This window comes from Nomascus leucogenys, chromosome 4 (genome assembly GCF_006542625.1).
Source record: "Nomascus leucogenys isolate Asia chromosome 4, Asia_NLE_v1, whole genome shotgun sequence".
In the NCBI taxonomy this organism is placed as follows: Eukaryota; Metazoa; Chordata; class Mammalia; order Primates; family Hylobatidae; genus Nomascus; species Nomascus leucogenys.
In genome coordinates this window covers 95533150-95550183 of record NC_044384.1, presented here as the reverse complement: position 1 = coordinate 95550183, position 17034 = coordinate 95533150, and the positions used below count along the sequence as shown (strand labels likewise).

The window sequence follows — 17034 nt, the reverse complement described above, 5'->3', positions numbered from 1 at the left end:
CTCACAAGAAGCTGAGCAGTTGTTGTTGCCATGCTTGTACAGCCTGCCAAACCATGAGCCAATTAAACTTCTTTTCTTTATGGAATACCCAGCCTCAGGTATTTCTTTATAGCAATGTGAGGACAGCCTATTACAATCGCCTTGGCTATTCAAGTTCTTTTTTGGTTCCATATAAAGTTTAGAAAAGTTTTTTCTAGTTCTGGGAAAAATGATATTGGTAGTTTGATAGGAATAGCATTGAATCTGCAAATTGCTTTAGGGGTATGGCCATTTTAATGATGATTCGTCCACTCTATGAGTATGGAATGTTTTTCCATTTGTTTATGTCATCTGTGATTTCTTTGAGCAGTGTTTTGCAGTTATCCTCATAGAGATCTTTCACCTCCTTGGTTAGATGTATTCCTAGGTATTTTGCGTGTGTGTGTGGCTATTATAAATGAGATTGCATTCTTGGTTTTGCTCTCAGCTTGAACACTATTGGTGTATAGAAATGCTACTGATTTTTGTACATTGATTCTGTATCCTGAAACTTTACTGAAGTTGTTTATCAGTTTCAGAAGCCTTTTGGCAGTCATTAGGGTTTTCTAGGTATAGAATCATATCGTCAGTGAAGAGATATAGCTTGACTTCTTCTTTTCCTGTTTACTTGCCTTTTATTTCTTTCTCTTGCCTAATTGCTCTGGCTAGCACTTCCAGTACTATGTTGAATAGGAGTAATGAGAGTGAGCATCCTTGTCTTGTTTCAGTTCTCAAGGGGAATGTGTCGTTTTTGCCCATTCAATATGATGTTGGCCATGGGTTTGTCATAGATGGCTCTTATTATTTTGAGGTATGTTGCTTCAATGCCTAGTTTCTTGAGAGTTTTTATCATGAAGGGATGTTGGATTTTATTGAAAGCTTTTTCCACATCTTTTGAGATTATCATATGGTTTTTGTTTTTAATTCTGTTTATGTGTTGAATCACATTTATTGATTTGCACATATTGAACCAACTTTGCATTCTAAAAATGAAGCCTACTTGATTGTGGTGAGTTGTTTGATGTTGTTGAATTTGGCTTGATAGTATTTTGTTGAGGATTTTTGCATTTACATTCATCAGGGATACTGCTCTGTAGTTTTCTTTTCTTGTTGTGTCTTTGCCAGGTTTTGGTATCAGAGTGATACTGACTTTGTAGAATGAGTTAGGGAGGAGTCCGTGCTCCTTGACTTTTTGCTATATTTCCAGTAGAACTAGTACCAGCTCTTCTTTGTATGTCTGACAGAATTCAACTGTGAATCCATCCAGTTCAAGGCTTTTTTTGGTTGGTAGGTTTTTTGTTATTTATTCAATTTCAGAACTCAATATTGGTCTTTTCAGTGTTTCCATTTCTTCCTCATTGAATCTTGGGAGAGTGTGTGTTTCCAGGAATTTACCCAGTTCCTCTAGATTCTCTAGTTTGTGTGCATTTAAGTGTTCATAATAGTCTCTGAGGATCTTCTGTATTTCTGTGGGATAAGTTGTAATGTCACCTTTGTCATTTCTGATTGAACTGATTTGGATCTTCTTTTTTTCTTTGTTAATCTAGCTAATGGTCTATCAATCTATCTGTTCAAAGAACCAATTTTTAGTTTTATTGATTCTTTGTATGCATTTTTGGGTCTCAATTGTGTTCAGTCCTGCTCTGTTTTTTTTATTTCTTTTCTCTGCTAGCTTTGGGGTAAGTTTGCTCTTGTTTTTCTAGTTTTTCTAGGTGTGATGTTAGATTGTTAATTTGAGATCTTTCTAACTTTTTGAGGTAGGCACTTAGCACTACAAACTTTCCTCTTAACACTGCTTTTTCTCTGTCACAGAGCTTTTGGTATCTTGTGTCTCTGTTTTCATGTAGTTCAAATAATTTTTATATTTCTGCCTTAATTTCATTGTTTACTCAAAAGTCATTCAGGAGCAAATTGTTTAATTTCCATGTAATTATGTGCTTTTGAGAGATCTTCTTGGTATTGATTTCTATTTTTATTCCACAGTGGTCCAAGAGTATGGTTAGTATGATTTCAATTTTTCTGAATTTATTGAGACTCGCTTTATGGCCGAGCATGTGGTTGATCTTGGTGTATGTTCCATGCGCAGGTGGGAAGAACGTATATTCTGTGGTTGATGAGTGGAATATTCTGTAGATGTCTATTAGGTCCAATTCGTCAAGTGTTGTGTTTAAGTCCAGAATTTCTTTGTTAGTTTTCTGTCTTGATGATCTGTCCAATGCTCACAGTGGGATGTTGAAGTCTCCCACTATTATTGTGTGTTGCTGTCTAAGTCTTTTCATAAGTCTTACAAGTTCATATTTTTGAATCTGAGTGCTCCAATGTTGGGTACATACATTTTTAGGTTAGAAAAGTCTTTATCCTTTATCATTATGTAATGCCTTTCTTTGTCCTTTTTAACTGCTGTTGGTTTTAAAAGTCTGTTTTATCCAACATAAGAATAGCGACCCCCACTCCTTTTTTGTTTGGTTGGTTTTTATTTGCACGATGGATCTTTCTCCAACTCTACTTTGAGCCTATGTGTGTTGTTACATGTGATGTGGGTCTCTTGAAGACAGCAGACAGATAAATCTGTCTTTTGATCCAACTTTTCACTCTGTGCCTTTTAAGTGGGGCATTAGACTATTTACATTCAAGGTTAATATTGATATTTGAGGTTTTGATCCTATAATGAAGTTGCTAGCTGGTTGCTTTGTAGTTTTGATTGTGTGGTTCCTTTATAGGTCTATGGGCTATGTACTAAGTATGTTTTTGTGGCAGCAGGTATCATTCTTTTGTATCCATATTTAGAATGCCCTTAAGAATCTCTTGTAAGCCTTAAGTAAGCAAAGTTATTGATCATTTCCTTTATAATATTTTTCTTTATTTTTAATAACAGCTTTCATGAGATATAATACACATACCATAAAATTCACCCTTTTAAAGTGTATAATTTAGAGGTTTGCGCAACCATCACTGCTATTTAATTTCAGAACATCTTCATCACCCAAAAACCAGTACACATTAGCAGTAACTCTTCTTTCCTCCTTCCCCCTAGCTCCTGGCAATCACTAATCTACTTTCTGTCCCTAATTTGCCTACACTGGACATTTAATTAATAGTATCATATAATATGTGGCCTTTTCTGACTGACTTCTTTCATTTAGTATGTTTTCAAGGTTCATCCATGTTGTAGCATATATCAGTAATTTATTACTTTTTATTGATGAATAATATTCTACTATGTGGATATACCATATTTTGTTTCTTCATGTATCAGATGATAGACATTTGGGTTGTTTTATCTTTTGCCAAATGGTAGCACGAACACTTGTGGATAGTGTTTTGTGTGGACTTATGTTTTCAATTCTGTTGGGTGTGTACCTACAAGTGAAATTTCTAGGTCATGTGGTAACTCTATGTTTAACATTTTGAGGAACTGCTAACAGTTTTCCAAAGTGGGCTGTACCATTTTATGTTCCCACCATCAACATATGAGAATTCTAATTTTTCACATCCTCCCCAACACTCATTATTGTCTGTCTTTTTTTATTTTAGCCATCCTAGTGTGAGAGAAGTTGTATCTAATGCTGGTTTTGATTGGCATTTCCCTAATGACAAATGATGTTCAGTAATGTTTATGTCCTTATTGGCCATTTGTATGTCTTCTTTGGAGACATGTCTAATTAAATCCTTTGCCCAATTTTGTAATTATCTTTTTATTGATGAATTATTTTTTCTTTATTTTTAAAGAAACGTTTTAATTAAAGTATTAATATAAGAAAGTACACAAATCATAGACTTTCAGAATGATGAATTGTGATCGAGTGAACACACTTGGGCCAACCAGATCACAAAACAGAATATAATAGAATATTACCTGTACTTCAGAAACCTCCTTCCTGGCCCTCCTAACTTTCACTTTTCCCTCCTCTTCTTCGAATTAACTACTATACAGCTATCTAATACTATCAATTAGTTTAGCTTGTTTTGGGAACATATATATGTTCTTTTGTGGCTGGCTTCTTTCAACATTATTTTGGGGGTAGTATTCATTTATGCTATTGCGTATGGCAATAGCTTGGTCCTTTTCATTGCCATATAGCATTTCACTGTATGAATATTCCACTACTTTTTTATCCACCCTACCACTGACAGCTGTTTCACTTGTTTGAAGTTTTTAGTTATTCTACATTTAGTTATGTTTTATACCTTTTCATTTAAATTAGGTCTTTTATAGCTATTGTTAGACTTGCTGTTATATATTTGGGGTTTTTTAATACCAGTATAAGTGATATTGTTTTCTCAATTTCACATCCTAATTGTTTATAACTAGTATGTAGAAATAAGATTCATTTTAAAATACTGGCCAGCCATTTGTCTAAATTTATTTACTAATCTAATATTGTATATATGGATTCACTGATATTTTCTACAGACAAGGTTATGGTACTTGTGAACAAAAATGGTTTTTTTTTTCTTTCTAATTTTTATACCTAGGATGTCCATAGCATTATCGAATAGAAGTGATGGTAACTGGCATTCTTGTCTTATTCCTTATATCACAGAGAAAGCTTTCAACAATTTACCATTGAACATGATATTAGCTATAGCTTTCTTGTAACTATTCTTATTAGATTAAGAAAATCCTCTACTTCTGAGTTTCTTACAAACATTTTTGGGGGCCATGGATGGATGTTGCATTAATCAAATGCTTTTTCAGTACCTATGAATTATATTCACTTTCTCCTTTATCCTCTTAATATGGTGGATAACATGATTGATAGCCAAATATCAGTCCAACTTTGCATTCCTAAAATAAACACAACTTGGTCGTGTCATTTATTTGTCATTGAGTTCAATTCACTAGGATATTTTCTATCATCAGTGTTTACTCAGGAGATTGCTTGTAATTTTCCTTTTTTGTAATGTATTTGCTGGGTATGAATATCAAACATATGCTGGCCTCATAAAACAAGATGGGAAATGCTCCCTCTTTTTCTATTCTGGAAGAGTTTCTGTATGATTGATTTCATTTCCTCTTCAAACATTTGGTACAATTCACTCAAAAAAGCCATCTGGGTGTCTAATTGTTTCTGTTTGGTTTGGGTTTTTAGGTTTTTGGTTTGGTGGTAAGATTTTAATTTATAGAATCATTTCCTTTAACATATAAGACTACTCAGATATTCTATTTCTTCTTAAGCAAGTTTTGACAAGTTGTGTTTTTAAAAGAATTTTTTCATTTATCTAAAATTTCAACTTTATTATCATAAAGTTGCTAATAAAATCCTCTCATATTTTAATGTTAATAAGGTTTATAGTGATGCCCCACTTTCATCCCTGATATTGGTTATTTTTGCTGTCTCTACTCTTCTTGCTGATTCTAACCAGGATTTGTCATTTTTGTTAATCTCTTCAAAAAAACAGCATTTAGTTTTGGTGCTCCTCTCTAGTATATGTTTATCCTCTATTTATTTAATGTTAGCTTTTATGTTTATTATTTCTTTCTCTCCACCTTCTTTTTCTACTAGTTTAATGCGACCTACCATACCTTTTAAATTTACAACGTCTTCTCTCAATCAAACTGAATGATTTGCTCTTTCAAAGACACTCCTTATACTTACTAGACTCGTGGCTCTTATAGTTCCCACTGTTTATAAACCATATTACCCTTTACCAAAATCATGCCAGTTTTCCAAGGCTTTCTCCAAATGCTACCTCCTCCAAAAAACATTCTATGTTCTTCTCTTATTTGATATCCTTTGACTCCTCATAGCTCATTGGCCCTTCTTAAGTCACTTTATAAACTGGTTTATGTACTTCATTCTATTAGCTCCTTAAAGACTTACAGCTCAGTTTTTCCTGAAAGCCTCACCATGGTGCTGTACACAAAATAGTTGCTCAGTAAACACTGGTGTTTATTATGCAACTTCAGGAGTTAGATTCACAAAAACTAACCTGGGTAATAGCAGGAATTATTGACTGGCAACATTTAGTCAAACATGTAGAGTCAAATACATCATAAGAAGAGTTTGGGGGGAAAGAGAAATAATTCTCATCTTCTAAAAAATATCTTACTTGCTTCTAAGTGACAACCATATATCCTCCAGAGCTAACATTTGACTTGACCATCACTGAAAACTCACATTTTGCCCATTATTTAAGGCAAACAGTTAAATGGGATAAAGGGGCTTGTTGTTGTTTTATACTGGGGGGTCCAGTTGGAAAATGAGAAGATAAAGACATTTCCCAAGAAAAAAAAGTAAGCTAAAGGATAATTCTAATATTGTAAATGCACACTGCACATCAAAACACACAGTCCTTTACAAGTTTGAACAAGTTATCACACCAGGCTGTTAAAAAAAGACTTCAGAGCAAGACTTAAAATGCAGGGGGAGAAACAGGGCATATGTTGGCTGTAATTTACATATTTGGAGCCCCATTTGGAGCCACGATAACACATACATGTAAAAAGGATGAGTTTTGCCTTTTAGCACAAAGTACAGCTCTGCACCTTTCCAAAAATATCACATAAGCCACTCCATCTCTCATGAGCTGCCTCTACCCATTCCAGGATGCAAATATCAGTGCACAATTTCCAAAGTAAATGTTGAAAGAAAAAACATTTGAACCTATGGGCTATCTTTAGAAAAGACAGAAAGAAGGAGTAAAGAGTGTAAGAGCTTTGAGGAGAAACTTATGTTCAAATCTCAGCTGCCAATCTGACTAGCTGCAGGACCATGGGCAGCTAGCTTATCCTCTCTAACCCATAGCTTCCTCATCTGTGAAATGGGGATAACTCTGCCTATTCACAGGTTTATTGCACATCAAGTGCTGTAGCCCTCATGTGTGGTAGTGATGTTGCTGTCATTGGGTATTACTGGTGGTGCAGGTGACATTGTTGTTGTTAGTGTTGTTATTTTATTTTTTTTTTTGAGACGGAGTCTCGCTCTGTCGCCCAGGCTGGAGTGCAGTGGCGCAATCTCAGCTCACTGCAAGCTCCGCCTCCCAGGTTCACACCATTCTCCTGCCTCAGCCTCTTCGAGTAGCTGGGACTACAGGCGCCCGCCACCACGCCCAGCTAATTTTTTTGTATTTTTAGTAGAGACGGGGTTTCACCATGGTCTCGATCTCCTGACCTCGTGATCCGCCTGCCTCGGCCTCCCAAAGTGCTGGGATTACAAGCGTGAGCCACCGCGCCTGGCCTATTGTTTTTAATAGCCACAAAAGGAGCAGGGGCATATTCTTAAGGCCTAAAAGCCATCATCATAATTGCTTTACTAGAAAAACTGGGATTGGCACAAATTTCATATGAACACAGCATCCTGCGAGAAGACGAATGAAATAAACCTAGGTAGGCCCTACAGTCAAAGAAGTGGCAGCTACTTCATAGTGTCTCTGACCAGATTCCAGGACTCAGACAAGCTCATAATGGGTATTGGGTTGTGTTGAGTAGTCTAGGTTTGCCTTTGAACTCTCTCCCCTTCCTAGTTATATGAAACTTGGTAAAGTTGCCAAGTAGTAGTTCTTGACTTCACAGTGTTCCAGTACATCCCTTTCATATTTTGTGGAACTAAACAGGCTAAATTTGACCAAATACCAAGATACCTTTTAAGTGAAACTTAACCCAGCTGCAGGTCAGCTCCATGCAGAACAACAGTTATCTGCCTGGGCAAAAAGACAAAGTGAAGTCTTATTTTTACAACAAAAACTTAACCTCTGCATTAACGTTGCACCTGAATGCAAAATCATATGCTTTCATCAATAGTACCACTTACACTTTAGCAACTTAGTGGAGCTCAGTCTTGCTTTGCTTACTACTTAGTTCCAATAAAAAGAAAAAAAAAAGCCTGGTGGGGACAAATGTCACTCAAGAGGAACAACTCAAGGTACACAAGTGCCCTTGCTGACCACGGGACTGGAAAGCTAAATACCCACAATCCTCACTTCAATTACCACAGAAATACTGCTTTTAACTTCACATTATGCCTCTGGCTTCTTAATCCACTTTAGTTAACAAGTTCACCAAATCAAGCACATATTCTGAAACTTTTACTAAAACCCTTATGTCACTCATATATGTCTTCTTTGATAAATTCTGCTGAAAACCTGACAGTTTCTGCTATACTAGCAAAATGTTTGTTTTTCCCAAAGAATATCATTTAATGTTTTAAGCAAATGAGCTCTAGAAAACTCTATGTATTTTCTTTTCAGCCTCAGCTGCTAAGTTTGGAGTGAAGTTTTATGTGTCATCTCAGTAATTATTATTACTCTAAGGGTTGCGTTTTTACATTTTTTAAAAAACACAACATTCTCCCTGCCCTTCCATTTGTGATTGTTGGAGTTGCTGTAGCCATTTGCTCACAGGCAGGGAGAGGTTGCCTGAAAATAGAGCTCACATGAAGGAACACAAGATAAGGGATGGAATGAAAGAAAATGGGATCTGCTAATATCTTTTGAGCCTCTGGATCAAGCTGTGCCTGAAGCAATATCCCTGTTTTTTTCCGTAAATTTTTTTCCAATAAATTTCCTTTTGATTTTAGCCACTTTGAAATAGATTTTCCTTCACTTAAAAGTTCTAGCTAACAATGAAAACGGGGGTTGAGATTATTTGACAAGAACTGCCATTACTGTCATTCATTTTCTTAAAAAAAAAACAAATGGCTTTATGAATGACCCAAGAAAGTAAAACTTTTGGACGTCATGTTTATGTCATGTCAAATTTATAATAAAAATAAGTCACACATTCTTTCAAAGGAATTAGCATTAAAGAAAGAAAAAAGAGAAAACAAGCCTTTCAACTGCCATTCTTATTGACAGTTATCCACAAGAGCAGAAAAGAGGAGCTTAGCAAAGAATCTTTAGACACAAAAGCAAGAGAAGGAGGAGCACTGCAATACCTACAAGAAACTAATTTTCCAAGAAACACACACAGTGTTCTAAGTGCAAACTTGGAACATACCTGCCAGACCAAATCAGGATCAAAACTAAAACTTGAAGCTTCCTGCAAGAAGATAAATCACAAATAACTTTATTCACTTTGCTTCCTTTCGTTTTTCATTCAGATAACCTCAGCCCCCAGGCTCAACAGGCTGCAGTCGATGTGATGTCTGCAAAAGAACTGCCCCCAGTTTGATGCAGGCAGATGATACTTCCCAGGGTTCACCCCAGAAAAACATATTTTCACAACTCCAAAGTCCAGAGGGGGTACACAAAAATCTAGAACTACCAGACTGTGATTTTAAATAGTGCTTGAATTTAGGCAAGATTTCACAGACTTTCAAAACAAATGTCTTTTGCGAGTTTATGCAAAGTGTGTATATAGGGACAATGGGGGTTGAAGCTCACCCTTAGTTCCTCTAAAAAGCAAGAAACAAATAGGGATAATCTCTGAGCCCAATTTAGTCTAAGAAATCTCTTCTTTTTTTTTTTTCGAGATAGTGTCTCACTATGTCACCCAGGCTGGAGTGCAGTGGCGAGATCTTGGCTCGCTGCAACCTCCACGCCCCGGGTTCAAGTGATTCTCCTGCCTCTGCCTCCTGAGTAGCTGGGATTACAGGTGCCCACCACCACGCCTGGCTAATTTTTTTTTTTTTTTTTTTTCCTGAGACAGAGTCTCGCTCTGTCCTCCAGGCTGGAGTGTGGTGGCACAACCTCGGCTCACTGCAAGCTCTGCCTCCTGGGTTCACCCCATTGTCCTGCCTCAGCCTCCCAAGTAGCTGGGACTACAGGCGCGTGCCACCACGCCCGGCTAATTTTTTGTATATTTTAGTAGAGACAGGGTTTCGCCGTGTTAGTCAGGATGGTCTCTATCTCCTGACCTTGTGATCCGCCTGCCTCGGCCTCCCAAAGGGCTGGGATTACAGGCTTGAGCCACTGCGCCTGGCCAAGAAATCTCTTCTTAATTTTAAATTCTATTAAGGCACTAGATGACACTGATGTTTACCCAGGGCTAAAATACAACAGGGTCTCAAGTTCCACTCACTAGGCTTAAGGGTCAGTTCGATTTGGTAGTCAACTCTAAAGCCCGTACAATATGAACTTCCAATATTCCCACCAATTTCACAGGGGTGTAATGTACAAAATCAGATGAGATCACAGCCTCCAGCCTGAGCTATACACATGGCTGAGATGACCCTCCACCAGCTGCCTCCATAACTCAATTTAGGTATGTTGAGGATAGATGCTAATGGGACCCAGACTTCTCTGTTGACAAGACAGAAGGCAGTGCTTTTGTAAGTTAACAGGCATCCAAAAAGACAACAGAAAAACTTCAGGATCCATTTCCATTTCCTGAAAATTTTATTGCTCTTCATTAGTCCTAAAAATACAAATGCCTCATGCCTACAAATTAGCAACACTGGCATCCATGAAAGGAGAACTCTAGGCTCAATTTACTGATAATATGTGGATATGAATTTGCCCTAGAATTCAAGTTTCTCTGCATTCCCATGTAGATGACCTAAGTGAGTTTTTTATTTATAATTTTTTGTTTTATAATAAAACATAATGCTAGAAACAACAAACTAGGATCAAACAGATTTTTCTACTTTAAAAAGTCACAAAAAAAGGTACCAATTGTCTTTGTATGGAGACATTTACCGGGAAACTACCCACCACATTAGAAGAGATGTTTCTCCTGTTTTTTCCAAAGGCCTTGGAAACTCGCTCTTTTTTTTTTTCTTAAATGATAATTTGGAAATAGATTGTATATACGTCCTCTTCTCCATTACTATTTGTGCTGACTGGGAGGGTGGGTGTGGAGGTGGGTGGAAGGGGGACTGAGTCACCCTTTGCAAAAAAAAAAAAAATCAAGTCTTTTGTCCTTTCATCTTTTCATTTTTCCTCTTTTTTTTTTTTTTTAAGCCTTAAACAAGTATCAGGTTTGATTCCAATGTGAAGTGAGGATAAACTCTAAATTATGAACCACTGGCCTACCATTCCCCAGTGTAGAATGTTGTTTCTTTTCAAAATGTTTAAATTATATAAGTTTAAAACAACTGATGAGCCAGGGTTAATAATTATTGTTTAATCCTATTGGCATTTGGTCCCTTCAAAGATATTTTTCAAACCCATATGCTACAAATACATTATGAGTGCCTTGACTCGTGTGACCTCATTTGGGGGACACAGTTTTAAAGCAAATGACCTATATTATTTTCACAAAAATCCACTTGGATGAAGAAATTGTCATTGAAAAAGAAAAACAATCCCTACTCAGATTGCACATGCCAAGAATTCAAGAGCTTGTATTAGTTTCTTTTCCCTTAAAACTTGGGAATTTGGGGGCAAATAATTCAAAATCATATGCTGCAAGAAGGATTGAGAAGACTCATTATCCTATCGGCAAGCTTTGGAATTCTCTTGCAGGCCCATGGTGACCAGCAAACTCCCTGAGTGTTAAACTTGAGCGTGGAATTTTCAGATTGCAAACGTCTTACTTATAAACTTACTGTTTCTTAATGGAACACATTAAAATATGAATTATTATTGAGAGAAATACTTTACTATTTGCATCCTTCTGGCAAAAACTATAAATAAAAAGATTTCAAATTTCTAGATACTAGCAAAGAAATGGAGTTTCATTTAGACAAGTTTCTTAATCATAGATCACGGCTTGGTCATGCTCATTTACTTCATGATTCCTTAAATGCCCTAAATCCTCTCAGAAGGATTTTTCATTCCTTTAAATAGTGTATCTCTATGCCTGCGCAGCTAAATAGGATACTTTGCAAGTACTTAGTAAAGTGTTATTACTTCCAGACTTGGTTAGGAGAAAATACTGGGGTCACAAGAAAGTATTATTTTTTGAAAAGTAAATTTTGCTGATAGCAGAATTTTAATTATTAACAATACCACTGCATGTAAAATAACTTCCCTTTGCCAACTCTTAATTTCTCAAAGGTGCTTTTTATTGTGATGTGAATAGGAGGAAAAGAATTATAATATGTTTAAAAATTTTACTTTTAAAACACACACAAAACCTCCCTAGGATTAGACATGCTTTGCAAAGGAACCCAGCTCCTTTCAGCCAATGGATTCTTGAGCCCTTTATTCTTTTGCCCAGAAAAGGCATCCTAATTAAAGGACCAATAAATTAAATGTGCCCAGGAAGGTAAAAAAAAAAATCCAGAAGTAAAGCACCCAGCAGGGTGCCTAGAGAAAAACACAAGGTTCATTTCATGTTTGTATTAGGCACCACCAAGTTAGAACAAACTCCCAAGGCATAACTGTTTCTGACAAAAGTGCACAGTTCCTACCTTCATTTCGATGACAGTCTGGAGAGCCTTCGTCTTGGCTGGCTCCGGCTGAAGTTGGCTTCTTCGGTGCAATTCCTGGGGAGGAACACGATAGAAATAAGCCTGACGGTTCATCCTTCCGTTACACCATAACCTTTACACAGGTACTACACAGCCTGCTGGGTCCTGGTTCCCCTTGCACAGACATAAACAAGCCACAGGTGCCTCTTCCCCCACACTCTTTAGCATCCCTCCTGCCTGGAGCCTGCGTTCCGGTGAAAAGCTCCTGGCACATGCGCTATTTCTGAAACTTCCATCAATAATTAATGTCAACTGTGACAAAGCCAGCAAGTAATCATAGTCCAAATACCGTTCAACACTGGGGCTGATGCCCAGCCATCAAATCATAATTTACTAAATTACATTACTCTGTGCTCCCAATACAAACACAGCAAGGAAACAGAGGAAAGAAAATGACTAACGTGGTTGCAAATCTGCTGCACGCATGGCATTTTGCTACCGAGGCAGGTTTGAAATGAGCAGTTTAAAACCATTTCAGTACAACTGTGTCACTTTTGAGAGTGATCTGATGAAACGCTGTGAATCTCTTGCTTCCGAATTTACAGTTTCAGTCCTTGTTTAAAATCACATCTGTGGGTTATATATTTATGTGTCATGATGCCAAGAAATTAAAATTGGCATTAGTATCAACAGTGTTAGAGGGGAGAAAAAAATTGTTAAAGCCAGATGTGGACCCAAAAAACCCTGGAACATTTTTTTATGATGAACATTTCTTTAGGTAAAAAGCAAACAACAGAATTACAACTTTTATCTTGAAGGTCGCTTTTTATATGCTTCTCCTCAAAAGAACAGTTCTGTTGAGACTTTGAAAAGTTGTCTTAGCAGAAGAGAAGAGATAAGGACAATGTGTGTCCAGATCACACTTGGATTTTCTTAACTATCAACAGTTTTAGGAGAGTGAGCAATGGCAGGAGTAATCAAAGGTGCTCACACATACCCACGCTGGTGATTCAGGTCACCTATGGAATAATTCTATCAATACTTACTTCTGCTTCCACAAAAATCAATTTAGAGTCAACATGGGGTAATTCTAGACTTTCAGAACCACTGGATCACAAACATTTACTTTTTTTAAAATGGAGTTAAAAAAGAGGATCAATATCATTTCTAGCTTTCTGCAAGTAAAGGCATTTAAAATTAACTCTACCTCCACCATTATCATCTACTATCACTGTCACTTCAAAAAGATAGGACATGGGGTCAGGCATGATGGCTCACACCTGTAATCCCAACACTTTGGGAGGCGGAGGTGGGCGGATCATGAGGTCAGAAGATTGAGACCATCCTGGCCAACATGGTGAAACCCCGTCTCTACTAAAAATACAAAAATTAGCTGGGCATAGTGGCGTGTGCTTGTAATCCCAGCTACTTGGGAGGCTGAGGCAGGAGAATCCCTGGAACCAGGGAGACAGAGATTGTAGTGAGCCGAGATCACGCCACTGCACCCCAGCCTGGTGATGGAATGAGACTCTGTCTTAAAAAAAAAAAAAAAAGATAGGACATGTTAATGTAAAAGCTGTCAGAACACTCAAGACACACAATAAAAGATAGTCCTATCCAGGATAAGATAAGCAGGCAGTCTTCTGCCCACATCCTATTATGCTGTCCTTATTATATTTGCCAGTGGCCCAAGAAATCTTACAGGTGGACCACAGGGCACATGTCCAAGGACCAGTGTGGGGGAGTTAATGCTACAGCTCTGGACCAGGAATCTGAAAAGAATATTTTCTTCTCAAATTCATCACTGGCACAAATCAGCAACCCTGTACAAAGCTCTTTCTCAACCTCCAATTTGAGAACTATACTTCCTAACTATTCAAAATGCTCTCACATCAGTCAGGATATTTTTTCCCCTAACATATCCCTGGGAAGGGATGAAGTCAACCATTACCAAACATTTATGAATAGAGAAACAGAAAGAGATCCTGTGTCCCTCTAGAGGCACTGGACTGCAATCATCTGGCAACACTACCATTTTTGGACTCTCTGGACACGGCAGAGATTTTCTGAAGGAAGGACCCTAAAGGCAGCTGTCCTTTATTGAGCATCTGTGATGTCCCTAGCACTGCTTGTCTCGTTCAAGCCTCAGCACTACCAAATGAAGATGTTGTATATGGTGAGTACCGTGGACTGCTGGAAATTAAAAAACCTGCACCCCCATGGCCAATATCAAGCTACCCAAGTGGCATCCCTGAATGCAGACTTGGGAAGGGAGACACAATAGCACCCCCATTGTATGGTATTTTCTACCACACAGACACAGTAAATGTAACAACCTCAAGATCTTAGATAATAGTAAAGTGTAATAAGAAATTAGGAAATTATGAGTTTTTAATATAATTTATGAGTTTGTATATTTAATTTGTAACATTAGTTATTAGAACAAGTTTCCAATCAATTTGGAGTAATGTGATGGTTTTTTTCCAGCTTTCATGGGTCACTACAATCCAGTGCCAACACAGCATCGGGTGGATCCCATGAGATTTCAGCTTCCACAAAGGAAAAATCTACTTGGTCCTCAACATTACTTCCAAGATTGCTGGAGTTCACTGGACCGGTAAAAACTCGTGGACAAGAAAACAGAAAGTAAGTCACTTGTCAGAGTTTCTCTGTAGTAAGTGTTAGAAGAAATTCATTTCATAGATCACCCATTCTGATACCAGGTGGCATCAAAATCATCTTTTTAAAAGCCAGGAATGCAATTCATAATAATTTCATACCATAACCAATCCTAGTTCCAGAATAAAAATTATAATTTGAGGAGAGAGGTTAAGCTTGTATAAAACAGGGAAAAATAATGAAGAAGCGACTAAGCAACACAGTGAAAATAAAAACCATAGGTAAAGGCAGGTGCTGTTGTAATTTCTGCCAAACACGAAAATATTGTCAAGGGTAAACATGCAATAAAAAAGCTAAACTTGTAGCAGGAGTTATGCAAAAATGGAAACAGAGTTCTCTTTGCTATAATTATACAAATTATATTATAATACAAACCAGCTAAAAATCCTGATTGGGCCCTTACCCTCTGTGTCACTCCTTTAAAAATAAAATAAAATCTCCAATTACCCAAGAATTGTAATTTTCTTAATTACAATATTTTTCAATCCTGACTTCATCGATTCTGAGGCTCACCTTGATTCCTAAGGTGTCAGGTAAATGAAAACTGTAATCTATATCCAGACAACATGGACTGTCTGAAAATCTCATCTCACACACTTCACCTATCTCTGAGATTTGGGATTATTATAATACTCACTCTGTGGCAGGGGACCAGTTGCCCAAGGAAGGTTTGTGCTCCTCTTCCATACTACAGAGTTGTTGCTAGGAGGCCCCACAACCACTACCTAGATGGGGCCATGGGACTTATTTCCGGCCAGTGGAATGTGGTTAGAAAATGATGAGTTCATGTCCTTTGTAGGGACATGGATGAAACTGGAAACCATCATTCTCAGCAAACTATTGCAAGGATAAAAAACCAAACACCGCATGTTCTCACTCATAGGTGGGAATTGAACAATGAGAACACGTGGACACAAGAAGGGGAACATCACACACTGGGGACTGTTGTGGGGTGGGGGGAGGGGGAGGGATAGCATTAGGAGATATACCTAATGCTAAATGACGAGTTAATGGGTGCAGCACACCAACATGGCACATGTTTACATACGTAACAAACCTGCACGTTGTGCACATGTACCCTAAAACTTAAAGTATAATAATAATAAAATTTTTAAAAAAATGAGCAACGCAATCAACTTTCATAAAAACTTCCTAACTAGTCCTCAACTCTCCCTCTTTTTCTATCTACTAGCTAGAAGTGAAGGACTTCAATATCCAAGAAGATGGTATAGCCTCAAGATAGAAAAAGCCCACACTTCTAAAACATCATCTGAAAGGCTGCTGAAGACCTACATTGCATGGTGATATGAAATAAAAATAAACTGCTATTAAGTTAAGCCTATGAGCTTTCAGGCTTTATCTACAGAGATCCCAGCTCTTTCTGCTTTAAGAACTGCAATGGCTACAAGGCAAAATAATACCTTATTAGTCCTGTATTGTTTGTTGCTTTTGAATCACCAAAGTGATTTTAACGTGTGATTGCTTGCCAAATTTTCTAAACAGACAGTAGGATGAATTGGTTGCTGGAGGCTCCAGCTGCCCCTAACCATCTGAGCGATGCACCCATTATGCACTAATCCTAAACAACTAATGAATTTCCCCAGGAGCATTTGATGTCCTCTCATATAGGTATGAATGAGTATAAGATTTAACTTACTGTGATAGTTTTCACATGATAGTATTATTAAATCATGAAGTGCAATGGTACTTAAACTTTTCTGAGTCACAGATCTCTGTAAAAATCAAACAGGAGGAGTGGATTCTTTCTGGAAATGGACACAAAAGCACATGCAAGCAAAATGGTGTACACCATGTCAGCTGGTTCACAGAGCCTGGATGAGCACCCCAGAAGTTTACCTTTGAGCCACACTTTGGGCTGAGAACCACTTATTGAGGGGAAAGAGCACTGTACTAGAAGCCAAAAGTCAGGAGCCTGCAGGCCTAGCCTGAGACTTTGGGTATACTGCTTCCCCTCTCTGATCCGCAGAATCAGGAGCTTTATGCATTGGTTTCTAACGCTCTTCCAGCTCTGAAATTACCCAGATTTTTAATAAACAGCTGACTCTGAAATGAGGACCTCCAGCTGGTATTTCTAGTCCCA

At 37.6% G+C, this 17034-nt stretch overlaps 1 protein-coding gene across 5 annotated transcripts in view; it reads right to left on the bottom strand.

Annotated features, from left to right (window-relative positions):
* The window catches only part of ERC2 (ELKS/RAB6-interacting/CAST family member 2), a 987712-nt gene that overhangs the window by 667700 nt on the left and 302978 nt on the right, over positions 1-17034 (bottom strand). For all 5 annotated transcript variants that reach the window (XM_030811586.1, XM_030811582.1, XM_030811583.1 and 2 more), the window contains one exon: positions 12255-12329. In XM_030811586.1, the coding sequence (XP_030667446.1) occupies positions 12255-12329 (75 nt within the window). The remainder of the gene's footprint in view (positions 1-12254; positions 12330-17034) is intronic.